This window comes from Rhinichthys klamathensis, unplaced genomic scaffold (genome assembly GCF_029890125.1).
Source record: "Rhinichthys klamathensis goyatoka isolate OS25496 unplaced genomic scaffold, OSU_Roscu_1.1 h1tg000453l_1, whole genome shotgun sequence".
NCBI lineage: Eukaryota > Metazoa > Chordata > Actinopteri > Cypriniformes > Leuciscidae > Rhinichthys > Rhinichthys klamathensis.
The window spans coordinates 198,234-216,069 of NW_026606945.1; the positions used below are offsets into that span (position 1 = coordinate 198,234).

The 17,836-nt window shown below is 49.9% G+C and overlaps 1 protein-coding gene across 10 annotated transcripts in view; it reads left to right on the forward strand.

Annotated features, from left to right (window-relative positions):
- The window catches only part of magi1a (membrane associated guanylate kinase, WW and PDZ domain containing 1a), a 179,096-nt gene extending 163,340 nt beyond the window's left edge, over positions 1 to 15,756 (forward strand). For 8 of the 10 annotated variants that reach the window (XM_056236569.1, XM_056236571.1, XM_056236572.1 and 5 more), the window contains 5 exons: positions 459 to 546; positions 2,094 to 2,142; positions 10,215 to 10,358; positions 11,105 to 11,243; positions 14,279 to 15,756. In XM_056236569.1, coding sequence (XP_056092544.1) covers positions 459 to 546; positions 2,094 to 2,142; positions 10,215 to 10,358; positions 11,105 to 11,243; positions 14,279 to 15,531 — 1,673 coding nt within the window. In that variant the 3' untranslated portion in view covers positions 15,532 to 15,756. Of the gene's footprint in view, positions 1 to 458; positions 547 to 2,093; positions 2,143 to 10,214; positions 10,359 to 11,104; positions 11,244 to 11,864; positions 11,954 to 14,278 lie in introns of all 10 variants that reach the window. The other 2 variants (XM_056236577.1, XM_056236578.1) reach the window with 1 other exon arrangement.
- Positions 15,757 to 17,836: the final 2,080 nt, after the last annotated feature.

Below are 17,836 nucleotides of genomic sequence, written 5' to 3' on the forward strand. Positions count from 1 at the left end.
TTTCTGCCAGATGTTATGAGAACTGTCCACACGGTGGCGCTGAAATAAATACATGTACTTTTGTTCCTCTATTTTAAGTGTTTTATGGCCTAGAATCTGAATCCAGAGATTATTCAGTTTAACTTTATGGGAAATGTTGATGTAGAAATCTCGAATAGTAAGTATGTAGTCAGTGTTGGAGTACGCCAGGAGCAGTGCTGGAGACACTGATGTAAAGCTTTGATCGTGCAGGAATGGCTCCTAGTGACACACTGATCTGTGTGTTTCGGGCGCCTGGTCAAAAACTTGGACAATCTGAAAACATGTCAAATTTTCTTCAGTTTCTGAAGCAATAACTTAAGAAACACTACAAAGCTGTGCAACTGCAGTCATGAAAGCTGAAGTCTGTCAACAGTTCTAATGTCTTGATTTCAAGCTATAATTCATATAACTGTTTCTCTTTCTCTCTGACCGAATAGAGACGTCAAACGCCTCATTACTGACCAACGCAGAGAAGATCGCCACCATCACAACTACACACTCACCTCAGAGCAGCACAGAGCCCAGGTGACACACACACACACACACTCACCTCAGAGCAGCACAGAGCCCAGGTGACACACACACACACACACACACACACACACACACACACACACACACACACACACACACACACACACACACACACACACCTCAGAGCAGCACAGAGCCCAGGTGACACACACACACACACTCACCTCAGAGCAGCACAGAGCCCAGGTGACACACACACACACACACCTCAGAGCAGCACAGAGCCCAGGTGACACACACACACACACACACACACACACACACCTCAGAGCAGCACAGAGCCCAGGTGACACACACACACACACACACCTCAGAGCAGCACAGAGCCCAGGTGACACACACACACACACTCACCTCAGAGCAGCACAGAGCCCAGGTGACACACACACACACACCTCAGAGCAGCACAGAGCCCAGGTGACACACACACACACACACCTCAGAGCAGCACAGAGCCCAGGTGACACACACACACACACACACACCTCAGAGCAGCACAGAGCCCAGGTGACACACACACACACACACACACACTCACCTCAGAGCAGCACAGAGCCCAGGTGACACACACACACACACCTCAGAGCAGCACAGAGCCCAGGTGACACACACACACACACACCTCAGAGCAGCATAGAGCCCAGGTGACACACACACACACACACACACACACACACCTCAGAGCAGCACAGAGCCCAGGTGACACACACACACACACTCACCTCAGAGCAGCACAGAGCCCAGGTGACACACACACACACACCTCAGAGCAGCACAGAGCCCAGGTGACACACACACACACACTCACCTCAGAGCAGCACAGAGCCCAGGTGACACACACACACACACCTCAGAGCAGCACAGAGCCCAGGTGACACACACACACACACACCTCAGAGCAGCACAGAGCCCAGGTGACACACACACACACACACACACCTCAGAGCAGCACAGAGCCCAGGTGACACACACACACACACCTCAGAGCAGCACAGAGCCCAGGTGACACACACACACACACCTCAGAGCAGCACAGAGCCCAGGTGACACACACACACACACTCACCTCAGAGCAGCACAGAGCCCAGGTGACACACACACACACACCTCAGAGCAGCACAGAGCCCAGGTGAAACACACACACACACCTCAGAGCAGCACAGAGCCCAGGTGACACACACACACACACACACTCACCTCAGAGCAGCACAGAGCCCAGGTGACACACACACACACACCTCAGAGCAGCACAGAGCCCAGGTGACACACACACACACACACACACACCTCAGAGCAGCACAGAGCCCAGGTGACACACACACACACACACACACACCTCAGAGCAGCACAGAGCACAGGTGAAACACACACACACCACAGAGCACAGGTGAAACACACACACACTCTCTCTCTCTTACACACAAACACACACACACACACACTTCACTATTGTCTGTGGAATATGTGTTTGTATGCACTGATTTAGTAATGATTGGTGAACATCAGTAACATGATTTTTCGTTCTGTTTGTCCAACAGGAATAACAAACCCAAACCGGCGCTAACTCACCCGCCAGCCTACAGTCAGGTGAGGGCGCTTTCGCACCAGAACACACACACACACACACGCTCACCCGCCAGCCTACAGTCAGGTGAGGGCGCTTTCGCACCAGAACACACACACACACACACACACACACACCCGCCAGCCTACAGTCAGGTGAGGGCGCTTTCGCACCAGAACACACACTCACACACACGCTCACCCGCCAGCCTACAGTCAGGTGAGGGCGCTCTCGCACCAGAACGCACACACACACCCGCCAGCCTACAGTCAGGTGAGGGCGCTCTCGCACCAGAACACACACACACACACACACCCGCCAGCCTACAGTCAGGTGAGGGCGCTCTCGCACCAGAACGCACACACACACCCGCCAGCCTACAGTCAGGTGAGGGCGCTCTCGCACCAGAACACACACACACACACACACCGGCCAGCCTACAGTCAGGTGAGGGCGCTCTCGCACCAGAACACACACACACACCCGTCAGCCTACAGTCAGGTGAGGGCGCTCTCGCACCAGAACACACACACACACACACACCCGCCAGCCTACAGTCAGGTGAGGGCGCTCTCGCACCAGAACACACACACACACCCGTCAGCCTACAGTCAGGTGAGGGCGCTCTCGCACCAGAACACACACACGCACCCGTCAGCCTACAGTCAGGTGAGGGCGCTCTCGCACCAGAACACACACACGCACCCGTCAGCCTACAGTCAGGTGAGGGCGCTCTCGCACCAGAACACACACACACACACACACACACCCGCCAGCCTACAGTCAGGTGAGGGCGCTCTCGCACCAGAATACACACACACACACGCTCACCCAACAGCCTACAGTCAGGTGAGGGCGCTCTCGCACCAGAACACACACACACACCCGTCAGCCTACAGTCAGGTGAGGGCGCTCTCGCACCAGAACACACACACACACACACACACACCCGCCAGCCTACAGTCAGGTGAGGGCGCTTTCGCACCAGAACACACACACACACACACACACACACACCCGCCAGCCTACAGTCAGGTGAGGGCGCTCTCGCACCAGAATACACACACACACACGCTCACCCAACAGCCTACAGTCAGGTGAGGGCGCTTTCGCACCAGAACACACACACACACGCTCACCCGCCAGCCTACAGTCAGGTGAGGGCGCTCTCGCACCAGAACACACACTCACACACACGCTCACCCGCCAGCCTACAGTCAGGTGAGGGCGCTCTCGCACCAGAACACACACACACACGCTCACCCGCCAGCCTACAGTCAGGTGAGGGCACTCTCGCACCAGAACACACACACACACACACACACACACCCGCCAGCCTACAGTCAGGTGAGGGCGCTCTCGCACCAGAACACACACACACACACACGCTCACCCGCCAGCCTACAGTCAGGTGAGGGCGCTCTCGCACCAGAACACACACACACACACACACACACCCGCCAGCCTACAGTCAGGTGAGGGCGCTCTCGCACCAGAACACACACACACACACACACACACCCGCCAGCCTACAGTCAGGTGAGGGCGCTCTCGCACCAGAACACACACACACACACACACACGCTCACCCGCCAGCCTACAGTCAGGTGAGGGCGCTTTCGCACCAGAACACACACACACGCTCACCCGCCAGCCTACAGTCAGGTGAGAGTGTGGTCGCACCAGAACACACACACTCACGCTCACCCGCCAGCCTACAGTCAGGTGAGAGCGTGGTCGCACCAGAACACACACACACACACACACCCGCCAGCCTACAGTCAGGTGAGGGCGCTCTCGCACCAGAACACACACACACACACGCTCACCCGCCAGCCTACAGTCAGGTGAGGGCGCTCTCGCACCAGAACACACACACACACACACACCCGCCAGCCTACAGTCAGGTGAGGGCGCTTTCGCACCAGAACACACACACGCTCACCAGCCAGCCTACAGTCAGGTGAGGGCGCTCTCGCACCAGAACACACACACACACACACACACGCTCACCCGCCAGCCTACAGTCAGGTGAGGGCGCTTTCGCACCAGAACACACACACACGCTCACCCGCCAGCCTACAGTCAGGTGAGAGTGTGGTCGCACCAGAACACACACACTCACGCTCACCCGCCAGCCTACAGTCAGGTGAGAGCGTGGTCGCACCAGAACACACACACACACACTCACCCGCCAGCCTACAGTCAGGTGAGGGCGCTTTCGCACCAGAACACACACACACACACACACGCTCACCCGCCAGCCTACAGTCAGGTGAGAGTGTGGTCGCACCAGAACACACACACTCACGCTCACCCGCCAGCCTACAGTCAGGTGAGAGCGCGGTCGCATCAGAACACACACACTCACGCTCACCCGCCAGCCTACAGTCAGGTGAGAGCGTGGTCGCACCAGAACACACACACACGCTCACCCGCCAGCCTACAGTCAGGTGAGGGCGCTTTCGCACCAGAACACACACACACACACACACACGCTCACCCGCCAGCCTACAGTCAGGTGAGGGCGCGGTCGCACCAGAACACACACACTCACGCTCACCCGCCAGCCTACAGTCAGGTGAGGGCGCTTTCGCACCAGAACACACACACACACACACACGCTCACCCGCCAGCCTACAGTCAGGTGAGAGCGCGGTCGCACCAGAACACACACACTCACGCTCACCCCCCAGCCTACAGTCAGGTGAGGGCGCTTTCGCACCAGAACACACACACACACACACACGCTCACCCGCCAGCCTACAGTCAGGTGAGAGCGCGGTCGCACCAGAACACACACACTCACGCTCACCCGCCAGCCTACAGTCAGGTGAGGGCGCTCTCGCACCAGAACACACACACACACACACACACACGCTCACCTGCCAGCCTACAGTCAGGTGAGAGCGTGGTCGCACCAGAACACACACCGCTGTGTTTGTGGTTTCTGCTTTAGTGTGTTTGTTCTGCAGTTCACAGTTTTACAGTTGGTGAAGAGTCTTTCTGGGAACACTTTACAGTAATGTCTCATTCGTTTACATTAGTTAATACATTAATTAACATGCAATATATTTTACAGCATTTACTTATCTTTGTCATGTTGGTTAATAAAAGTACAGTTGTTCATTGTTCGTGTTAGTTCACAGTGCATGAAGTAATGCTAACAGATACAGATGATACAGCCATAGAACATTATTGACAGCACATCATTTGGCATAAATATACAGGTCAAATATTTGTTTTTAATTCACAAGCAGGTGAGCATGCATCATACATCATTTGAGAATTTATTACACTTCCCAAAATGCACAAACTCAAAGTTTGATTGGGTATTAGTGATGCACGCAGGCTTAGCGTGTTTTCTGATCTCAGTGTTTATAAGCTTATACATGCAGCAATGAAAGAAACATGTGAGATCCCTTGGATCTACAGTTGCAAGCGAAATTATTCAACCCCCTCTGCAAATCAGGTTTATTGGCAAAATTGACTGACTTTCAGCTGTTTGCAATGAAGAAAACAAACAAAAGTAATTGAAATAGCTCAACACAACAGATGTTTCAAGTGGTTTCCCCAAATTTAATTGAAAATGCAACTTTTAATGACTTCTGCAGTTTCAAAATTATTCAACCCACTGAATATAATTCCTCACAACGGCACAGATCTGCAGAACAGGTGTCGTCTTGCTAATCAAGGGCTTCATTAGCTGCACCAGGTGTGCTTGAGCCAGAACACATGAAATATCTGAACTGGGGAGGTTTGTTTGACTGCAAGTTAGAAATATGGCTAAGGCAAAAGAATGGTCCAATAAGTTAAGAGAAGATATCATCGCCCTTCACAAACAAGGAACAGGATACAGAAAGACAGCAAAGACACTAAATGTTCCTCGAGACACCGTTGGACGAGTTCAGAGTTAAAGGAGCAGTGGTTACACTCCCTGGACGGGCAGGAGGAAGATATCAATGGCTCAGTAAACCCTGGAGTGACTGCAGAAGAGCTGGTGGCCACAGACACTGAGGTTCAGCTGCACAGTAAAGTTCGTTCTAAATGCATCAAAACTCCAGGAATACACCACTACTGACACAAACCCATAAGAAAAGTGCTCAAAATCATATAAATAATCCACGGAGGTTTAGGGATATTGATCTGTGGAGCGATGAAACACAACTGGAGCTTCTCGGCCCTGTGGATCAGCGGTGTGTCTGAGGAAGAGGAATGAAGCATAAGCTGTAAGAACTCTGTCTACAGTTCAGCGTATGGAGCTCGTGATGCTCTGCGGCGGATCTATATCCTCCGGCTCTGCAAACCTGCAGCAAGTGGAGCTCGTGATGCTCTGCGGCGGATCTATATCTTCCGGCTCTGGAAACCTGCAGCGTGAGGAGCTCGTGATGCTCTGCGGCGGATCTATATCCTCCAGCACTGCAAACCTGCAGCAAGTGGAGCTCGTGATGCTCTGCGGCGGATCTATATCTTCCGGTTCTGGAAACCTGCAGCATGTGGAGCTCGTGATGCTCTGCGGCGGATCTATATCTTCCGGCTCTGGAAACCTGCAGCGTGAGGAGCTCGTGATGCTCTGCGGCGGATCTATATCCTCCGGCTCTGGAAACCTGCAGCATGTGGAGCTCGTGATGCTCTGCGGCGGATCTATATCCTCCAGCACTGCAAACCTGCAGCGTGTGGAGCTTGTGATGCTCTGCGGCGGATCTATATCCTCCGGCTCCGGAAACCTGCAGCGTGTGGAGCTCGTGATGCTCTGCGGTGGATCTATATCCTCCGGCACTGCAAACCTGCAGCGTGTGGAGCTTGTGATGCTCTGCGGCGGATCTATATCCTCCGGCACTGCAAACCTGCAGCGTGTGGAGCTCGTGATGCTCTGCAGCGGATCTATATCCTCCGGCTCCGGAAACCTGCAGCGTGTGGAGCTCGTGATGCTCTGCGGCGGATCTATATCCTCCAGCTCCGGAAACCTGCAGCGTGATGAGCTCGTGATGCTCTGCGCTGATCTATATCCTCCGGCTCCGGAAACCTGCAGCGTGTGGAGCTTGTGATGCTCTGCGGCGGATCTATATCCTCCGGCTCCGGAAACCTGCAGCATGTGGAGCTCGTGATGCTCTGCGGCGGATCTATATCCTCCGGCTCTGCAAACCTGCAGCATGTGGAGCTCGTGATGCTCTGCGGCGGATCTATATCCTCTGGCTCCGGAAACCTGCAGCAAGTGGAGCTCGTGATGCTCTGCGGCGGATCTATATCCTCCAGCTCCGGAAACCTGCAGCATGTGGAGCTCGTGATGCTCTGCGGTGGATCTATATCCTCCGGCTCCGGAAACCTGCAGCAAGTGGAGCTCGTGATGCTCTGCGGCGGATCTATATCCTCCGGCTCCGGAAACCTGCAGCATGTGGAGCTCGTGATGCTCTGCGGTGGATCTATATCCTCCGGCTCCGGAAACCTGCAGCAAGTGGAGCTCGTGATGCTCTGCGGCGGATCTATATCCTCCGGCTCCGGAAACCTGCAGCATGTGGAGCTCGTGATGCTCTGCGGCGGATCTATATCCTCTGGCTCCGGAAACCTGCAGCAAGTGGAGCTTGTGAGGCTCTGCGGCGGATCTATATCCTCCGGCTCCGGAAACCTGCAGCGTGTGGAGCTCGTGATGCTCTGCGGCGGATCTATATCCTCCGGCTCTGCAAACCTGCAGCGTGTGGAGCTGGTGATGCTCTGCGGCGGATCTATATCCTCCGGCTCTGGAAACCTGCAGCGTGTGGAGTTCGTGATGCTCTGCGGCGGATCTATATCCTCCGGCTCTGCAAACCTGCAGCGTGTGGAGCTTGTGATGCTCTGCGGCGGATCTATATCCTCCGGCTCTGCAAACCTGCAGCGTGTGGAGCTCGTGATGCTCTGCGGCGGATCTATATCCTCCGGCTCTGCAAACCTGCAGCGTGTGGAGCTTGTGATGCTCTGCAGCGGATCTATATCCTCCGGCTCCGGAAACCTGCAGCGTGATGAGCTCGTGATGCTCTGTGGCTGATCTATATCCTTTGGCTCCGGAAACCTGCAGCGTGTGGAGCTTGTGATGCTCTGCGGCGGATCTATATCCTCCGGCTCTGGAAACCTGCAGCGTGTGGAGCTTGTGATGCTCTGCGGCGGATCTATATCCTCCGGCTCCGGAAACCTGCAGCGTGTGGAGCTCGTGATGCTCTGCGGCGGATCTATATCCTCCGGCACTGCAAACCTGCAGCGTGTGGAGCTCGTGATGCTCTGCGGCGGATCTATATCCTCCGGCTCCGGAAACCTGCAGCGTGTGGAGCTTGTGATGCTCTGCGGCGGATCTATATCCTCCGGCACTGCAAACCTGCAGCAAGTGGAGCTCGTGATGCTCTGCGGTGGATCTATATCCTCCGGCTCCGGAAACCTGCAGCGTGTGGAGCTCGTGATGCTCTGCGGCGGATCTATATCCTCCGGCTCCGGAAACCTGCAGCGTGTGGAGCTTGTGATGCTCTGCGGCGGATCTATATCCTCCGGCTCAGGAAACCTGCAACGTGTGGAGCTTGTGATGCTCTGCGGCGGATCTATATCCTTTGGCTCCGGAAACCTGCAGCGTGTGGAGCTTGTGATGCTCTGCGGCGGATTTATATCCTCCGGCTCCGGAAACCTGCAGCGTGTGGAGCTTGTGATGCTCTGCGGCGGATCTATATCCTCCGGCTCTGGAAACCTGCAGCGTGTGGAGCTTGTGATGCTCTGCGGCGGATCTATATCCTCCGGCTCTGGAAACCTGCAACGTGTGGAGCTTGTGATGCTCTGTGGCGGATCTATATCCTCCGGCTCCGGAAACCTGCAGCGTGTGGAGCTTGTGATGCTCTGTGGCGGATCTATATCCTCCGGCTCCGGAAACCTGCAGCGTGTGGAGCTTGTGATGCTCTGCGGCGGATCTATATCCTCCGGCTCTGGAAACCTGCAGCGTGTGGAGCTCGTGATGCTCTGCGGCGGATCTATATCCTCCGGCTCTGGAAACCTGCAACGTGTGGAGCTTGTGATGCTCTGTGGCGGATCTATATCCTCCGGCTCTGGAAACCTGCAGCGTGTGGAGCTTGTGGTGCTCTGTGGCGGATCTATATCCTTTGGCTCCGGAAACCTGCAGCGTGTGGAGCTCGTGATGCTCTGTGGCGGATCTATATCCTTTGGCTCCGGAAACCTGCAGCGTGTGGAGCTCGTGATGCTCTGCGGCGGATCTATATCCTCCGGCTCCGGAAACCTGCAGCGTGTGGAGCTCGTGATGCTCTGCGGCGGATCAATATCCTCCGGCTCCGGAAACCTGCAGCGTGTGGAAGGAGAGATTGATCACTGAAGTATCAGGAGATCCTAGGAGAGAACATCATCCGATCCCAAGCATTCCTCAAACTCCACTCAGGCTTGGTGTCAGGAGAAGTCCTGGGAGATACAGTGGCAGCACAGTCTCCTGACTCGAACCCCATAGAACACCTCTGGAGGGATTTGAAGGCGGTTGCAGAACACAAGCCCAAGAATATTCCTGAACTGGAATATAGTTGCTCAGATTCCTCAGAAACGCTGGCAGAAGCTGCTGTCGATTATACATCTCGTTTTAGCAGCTCAACAGCAGACGGCTGCTCTACTAAGTGCTAAAGATACTTGCCATGAAGGGATTGAATAATTTTGAGACTGCAGAAGTCTCAATTAAAAGTTGCATTTTCAGTTGAATTTGGGGAAACCACTTGAAATATTTGTTTTGTTGAGTTATTTTAATTACTTTTGTTTGATTTGTTCATTGCAAACAGCTGAAAGTCTTTAAATTTTGCCAATAAACCTGATTTGCAGTGGGGTTTGAATAATTTCAATTGCAACTGTATTTCTCCATTTGATCACACTGAGAAATATCTTAGACATTCAATATATATATCAAATAAAATATGATTTTTTTTTGCACCTCTCAACCCCCCATTAATAGTTAATTACAATAAAGTGTGATGTGACTGATGCAGTTACCTTATAACACTCTGTTTTCTTGGGTAAGTACACTGAACGTGCAGGTCAATAAAGTGCAGCCAGAAGAATGTGTGTCGTGATTTTGATGATGTGTGTTCAGGAGGCAGAGTTTTACTCCGTGGATCTGGAGCGGGAGAGTAAAGGCTTCGGCTTCAGTCTGCGAGGTGGGAAGGAGTACAGCATGGATCTGTACGTGCTGAGGTTGGCTGAGGACGGAGCGGCCACCAGGAACGGCAAGATGAGGGTAAGACACACACGGACTGAACTCTTTCTGCTTTCACATCGATAACACAATCCTCCATCTTAATCTGAGATATGATGTGTGTCGCCATCATGAGTTCAGAATCTGTCAGAGAAGTGCGTCTCTCTATCCCCCTCTTTCTACTCTCTAACTATTCCTCTCAATCTGTCACTTGGATATCGTATGATACTTATCAGAAAACAGTACAGAAAAACTGTAATGGAGGCAGTTCAACTTTCTTTCTGAATTTCTTCATACAAACTGATGATATGAAGAGTGTGAAATCATTAGTTCCCCAGTTAGTCCACTGTTACTCTGGAGATCTGTTCTTCTCAGAGTGTTAATGCAATCCTCGAACTCCTCAATGACCGATTGATCTTTATCCCACAGACTCTGAAAGATCCGCTCTATTGCTTTACGATCTCCTGACAGACTGCTCTACTAAGCATCATTGTTGGAAGTAACCCAGGTTGAGGAATACACAGTACTAAGAGACTGATCAACATACTGATAGTTTCCATTGGTTAATGCCTGCTGATCTAAGATCAGGGCTCCCAAGATACATGTTTCCATTTCCTCCTCTAAACTGAGAACAGCAGAAAACCTTTTCAGTACAGGCGTTCAGTACAGGTCCAGATTCACTAACAAGTGTATGTTCACAACTTTAATAACATTTTCATGAAGCTCCCAGTTGTGGATGTTCTTCTTGATCCTCCCACGAGCTCACTCTGGTGTCCGCCTGCTTTCAGGTCGGTGATGAAATTCTGGAGATCAACGGTGAAACTACAAAAAATATGAATCATTCCCGCGCCATCGAGCTGATCAAGACCGGAGGAAGACGAGCCCGACTGGTGCTGAAGAGAGGAGATGGATCCGTCCCAGAGTACGGTGCGTATCCATGCGGGAAATCTTCAGCATCCATGTTTTTATCTGTCCTGAACTGTCCTCTCTTCTTGTTCTCCACTGTTAAATCGGTTCTTCTTGGTGATCAATAAGCCTCTATTGAGAAGTCTGAAGTTAAGACTTGAATATGAGACACATTCACATTCAGCTCTACAGAAGTCATTATTCAGATCAGTGTTGATTCAGTTCAGTTCAATAACTGTGTAAAGTTAATTTAATTACCTTTATTTAACCAGTAGAGAAAAATCTCTTTTACTGGAGCTCATTTTATTATGAAATGAGCTCAATTCAGCTATAAGCAGCTCTACAGAAGACTATAGTGTCACTTTAAGTCAGTCGTATGTTGATTCATTTCAGTTCAATAATAGTGTTGATGTTGCAAAATTTGTCCATTGTGAAATGAAGTCGATTCAGCTGTAAAGCAGCTCTAAAAAGTGCCATTAATCCGATGGATTGAGTTCTAGTTTTGTTCTCATCCGATAGTGCAGATGGGTAATATCCCTGATATTCAGTGTCTGCTGTATTGATGTCGAGAGTGAGCTCTTCAGCCAGTGTTTCTCTTGATTCACCCCTGTTTCTCTCTCTGTTCTCTGCTGGGCTCCTTAGCTATGATGGGTCCGCATCTCGCTGCCTGTCTGAGGAATGATAAGTTGGGCGAGCCCTGCTACTACCTTATGGGTCAAAACCAAGCCACGGTTTGTAAAGCACAGTGTGTGTCAACCCTTCCCATCACCCAGTGGCGCGTCACAAGCGTGTGTTGTTCCCTCACCCGCCCTCATGCCACGCTACATCCCGCTGACCTATGACCCCATGCTCAATGGATTCATATTCCCCTATGGATGATGCTCGGATGCATGCGTGATGCTGTCATGTTGTTGTTTCTGTTAATGGCTAATAACAGATGGGTGAATGTTACGAAAGCTGTCAAGAGCGTGTCCGTATCCCATTTTTTTAAATCAGAAGAATAAAAAAAATCTTGCATAAAGAAAAGTAAGCCTATTTTTTGGACAATTAATGTTTTTTTGCGTTGTGACATCTATTATGTTTCCATCACCCTATTATTATGTGAATTATGGAACATTGGTGGCGGGACAAACACCAAGACAAATTCTAAATATGTCCATAAAAAACGTTCTTTCCAAAACTTCTCAACTATGACCAAAACCTCCTGATAACTCTTGTGTTCAGGAAGAGTTCTGGCGCTCCTGTTGCAACGCAGGGAAGTGAGAGTTTTTGACATCTCGTTTTCCTGGGGTGTCCTAAAACCCTTCATCCACCTAATTGTATTAAAGAGCCCCTATTCTGCTATTTTAAAGGCTGCTTATGTTGTTTTGGCGTCTCCTACAACAGATTCACATTCATCCATGATCAAACACACACTAATGTCCTCATAATCTCCACTGCAGCTTCAGCTCTTTCTCTCAGTGTCTGAAACGCTTCCATTGGAGATTCAGTCTCTCTAAGCCCCGCCTCTCTGAGAGCTGCTCTGCTGTGATTGGTCAGAAAGCAAACGCTCATTATCATATCTGAACCTCAGCTCTTGATCACAGTGATACGAACAGTAACGATGGCGTGGGTTTCACCGTATCAATCTCATCAAAGTGGATTTGCTTTGGCAGCAGAAAACAGCGTCTTTGATTTGTTTCCCTTTCTTTTGATTATCTGTATGTGAATAAGTGAATGTTTATGTCAAAGTTTTTGTTGTTATAACATGTCGAACAATAATAAAAAAAAAAGAAAATGGCGTGTTCTCGACGTGAACAACATGAACCAAACTCTCCCAATCTCAGATAAACTAGTGTTTGAGGGCGGGGCAAAGAGACACTGTTCAGCCAATCAACACCAGAGGAGGGCATTATGCTAATTAGTTACAAACCTACGCAGGTTCAGCAGGAAGAGAGACTGAATTACTGACGACTCGTTTCAGTTCAGAATCGATTCTTTCTTTTAGGAGACAATAAATCCATTTATCTACACTTTGATCTTTAAAACTTTGCACTTTTTACATTCATAAACAGCTTTATTACACACTGCATGAAAGATAATATTTGAAGAAAAAAAAACATATTAGGGGCACTTTAAACCATGATCACATTTGGGAAATGCCTGAAAGTGTCCAACACTGTATATCTGTTTGACAATAATAAGGACGCATGGCATTTGGAGCAAATATTCGTTAGCGATGCCTCCAAATTTTATCATTTGATGATTTGAGTCACTTAAATTACTCCTCACTGATTGTGCCTCTCACGTGTCTGAAAGTGATATGCTTGAGCAGCAGAGATTTCTGCTGTTTGTGTGTCGGCAACTGCAGCTCATCGTTCCGATGAACCCAAACATAGTTTTCAGAGCTATAATCTAGGCCAGTTCAGCTCTAGCCTCGATCAAACTCACCTGTCTGCAACTGCAGTGATAATAGGAGCTTGAGGAGCTTGATCAGGTGAGTTTGATCCGGGTTGGAGCTGAACTTTGCAGGAGCGCAGCCCTCGAGGGCAAAGCGGTACTTTACAGAAACTTAGACAAGATTCTTTGGTCACTACATAACTTCCATTCTTCGATTTGTGTCATTGTTTAGATGACTTGATATAATAAAGAATGAGTAGGGCTGTGTCCAAAGCTTTGACTGGTTGTTGTATGAGCATTTTGCTTTCATGTTTGATTGCATGAAGTGCTGCCTGTTTGTTAAAGGGTCATGTGACGTCTTTACTGTTAGGGTCCTTGCACACTGAGTCAGAAATTCTTGCACGTAAAAAACTAAATACGACCTCACGTTGTATCAATCACGTTTACACACTGCCTCCGAAACTTTCGTCCATCATAAAAAAATTGGGATCAGGTTTGATTTTCTGCGTTTTTCGCATCCGCAGCCAGCATTTTGTGAGATGTTTGACAATTCAGAGCCACCGAATGACGAATACGAAAAAATGCATACGAAAATTTCGGACTCAGTGTGCAAGGACCTATACAAGCTGAGTGCTGTTAGTGTTCCTTACTGAAAGACTTTCTTCATTAATTTCCAGACGGCCCAAATGACAGCTACCCTCCCTCGCCCGGGCCACAAAATAATTCGGAAGTGAGGACTTTGCTGGTCAGCGGCCCGTTTCATCCACCGTCAGAGTCCAGCTATACATCTGAATATCCCACCCCATCCCAGCCCAAGCAGCAGCACCTGAAGGCCAGACAGCCAGAGCGAGAGAAGGACTCCGGCCCGGATCCACACCACCTGTCCTGGAACAACCAGCCCAGCCCCAAAAACAACTCCCACCGCAGGGTCAAGAAGTCCGAGTCCGAGAGTGGCATTGCCAAGCTCTTCAAAACATTAAGGAAAGAGGGCGGATTCGGGAGGAAATCTTCCAATCAGGATCTACAGAGACAAGGCCGCAAACCATCCATAGACAGGGAAAGTATCACCGGATCTCAGATGCGTAGTGGATCCTTGGATCGCTCCTCCGGCCGGAAGCGCAACAGCTCTCCGGACCGCCGTCGGGCCAAGTCTGTGGACCGTCGCATCACTCGATCTTATAAAGATCAGTCCCCTGAACGCAGCTATCAGGCCTCTTCCCAGGACCTGCTGAGCCAGATCTCCACTCCTGAGAGGCATTCCCATTCCCAACGAGACCCGCAGACGCCCCGCCGAAACCCCAGCAGCGAGGGCTACTTCACCTCCACCCCGGAAAGACCCGACAAAGCCGTGGCCCAAACACTGGGCCGCACCCCGGAGCGGCCCGACAGAGCCGTGGCCCAAACGCTGGGCCGCACCCCGGAGCGGCCCGACAGAGCCGTGGCCCAAACGCTGGGCCGCACCCCGGAGCGGCCCGACAGAGCCGTGGCCCAAACGCTGGGCCGCACCCCGGAGCGGCCCGACAGAGCCGTGGCCCAAACGCTGGGCCGCAACCCGGAGCGGCCCGACAGAGCCGTGGCCCAAACGCTGGGCCGCACCCCGGAGTGGCCCGACAGAGCCGCGGCCCAAACGCTGGGTCGCACCCCGGAGCGCGGGCTAAAGAACAGGAACCTTCTGCACAACGGCTCTCCGTCCAGTCAAGCTGAAAGACAGGGATATTTCCTGAACGGAGCCGGTGAAAGAGCCTCCCGCGGGAGATCGGACAGCAGCAGCGATGGGAGTCTCCTGGAGGAGGGCGTCACTCCGCAGCTGAGGGATTATTACAACGCTCTGAGAGCCGGGAGCGGGAGCGGGATCAGGAGCGGGATCGGCCAGAACTCTCCCAGCAGGAGGCGGCTTTACAAGGAGAACCACGCAGACCTCAGTATCTGACCGCTTCAGCACTCCTTCAGCAGTGGAGTTCTAGTTTCATCTGTCCATTTGTTTTTATATGTTGTTGTGAGTGAGATCCATGTTTTGTCAAGAAGGTACGGACTAAAACTGTTTTGTTCTCTACATCTACTTTGTGTCCTCTTTTCTCCAGATTCAGATTTATTGAACTAGAGCACAAGAATTCAACTTTTGTTTCTTTGTTTGTACATTTGAGTAGATGTGGCAAAACTGTTTAAGGAAGTAATATATTGAAGCTGTATATTTATTTTTTGAAAAATTGAAGTGTTACTTGACGGGCTGAAAAGCATCATTCGGACACTATCTGAGCTTGTCTTTACACTGCACTGGACTGAGGCACGAGCCGCCCATTAGCAAAAAAAGCGCGGAAGAACTGAGAGCAGAAAGGCATTATCTTGTGGCACAAAGTTTTGTTGTTGTTGTTGTTGTTTTGTTTTTTTGCCATAATCACCAGAAATTAGACTAAAGGCACACGTGTACAGAAAACTTGACCCGACATTAGCTTAAAGCAAGTTATTACAAAACGTATATTTTATGAACTAATCAGGTGCTTTTAAAAAGTGCGTTGGAGCTGTATGTCTTATCAGCAGGCGTTCCTCTGGAAGATGAAGCACTGAGAGCAGCTGCGCTACAGGAACTGAGCCCATACATGCAAACACTGGAGGAATGAAATATGAGGACAGTTGTCTGATTTTAGTCCCTGCATACTTATTAGTGGCAGTTCACAATCATCTCAATCAGAGGTCTGAAATACTTTGGAGCGTCCATTACACAGCCACATTTACCTCCACACAGTCCAGTACCAAAGGCCAGTGACAGGCTCTGAATCTCTGAACGGTGTTGAGAAATGTGTGGCCTGAACGTCCAGTTACAGGAGACTCCATGAAAACGGCACCTGGCACAATCTGCCGAACTGAGCCACGTGTTTCCGTCACGCTCTCGACACGCAATACCTGTCCGTTTGGGAACACGCTTCGACAGGACCGTAATCTCTCAACCAGGAACAAGAACAGGGAGTTCCTTCAGTGTCATCTGAACAGCACTGTATGGAAATGGACGAATCCGCCGCTGTCTTTTGTACAGACTTTTATTACTGTATGTACTTTAAACCCGTGTAGGAAAGGATACTGTTGCCTTTTCTCTGTACAAAAAAGAATTTATGAAAGATGTCCACCTAGAAGAAGATACTAACATGTTTATACTCGGCCCGCTGGGACTACGATCATGTGTACTCAGAATCAGGCGTATGTGAAGTTAGTTTTTGTTTTCCTCCCTCCAGGAAAGGTGGGAGACTGATGTTTTTTCACGGAAGGCGGTTGAATATCTGTTGTGATGGATAGCCTGCTTCGTTTCTACAGATCTCGTGTACTGTCTGTGGTCTCTGCAAAGTTCTATGGATTTTAAATGCTTTTTTCTGTCGATAAAATGGTCTTTTTTTTGTTTTGTTTTTTACAAAACGATGCATATATACAAATTCTGCATTGTCCATAGCTTTATTTGACTCATGAAGTTATACATAACATTAGTCTAAGTTCAAGTAGACGTTGACTTACACGGTAAAGTTTTTTTTCTTCTTGTTTGAATGGATCACAATGTATATGTAGCTATCAAAAAGAAGTCTGTGAATGCTATTTTTATTATCAAATAAAGTTTTCCATACAAATTCACAATCTTGTGTTCATTGTGGTGGTGTGAAATTACACTACGTTTAAGAAACATTATAACCAAGCTGACTTGCAGACCCAGTGCCCTTTCTGAAGGTGCTAATATTTCTTTCAGGTACTAATATTAAGCTCTAAATAACTGGGAACTTTTGTGTTGTTTGGTCAGATTATTCTTTCAGTGCTGAACTAAGAGCCTATAATCTTATGTCCCTGGATCATGTCTATATGTGGCCTTGGCTCGCTTGTGCTGTGTTCTCAAATTGCTACAGGAAGAGGAAAAGTACAATCAACAACCGAGGGATGTCTCTCAAAAATATTCAGGTATGTCATGATAGCCCTGCATCCGCATGTCTATATAGCATAGACTTCATTGAGTGTGTGGTTATTTGAATTGTACTTCACTGGGAAGTTGCTTAGGAAATGATCTACCTAATGAATAAATGCACAAAGATTTTAAGGGATTATTAACTCTTTCCCCGCCATTGCTGTAATTTTCTGGCTTTTTGTGTTTTCACTGTTATACTGTAGGGGGCGCTATTACACAACTTCTGAAAGAGTACTGAATCTGTTTTAATCCAAGGACTTCTATTTTGAATATTTTCATCAGGTTAGAAACTGATTAT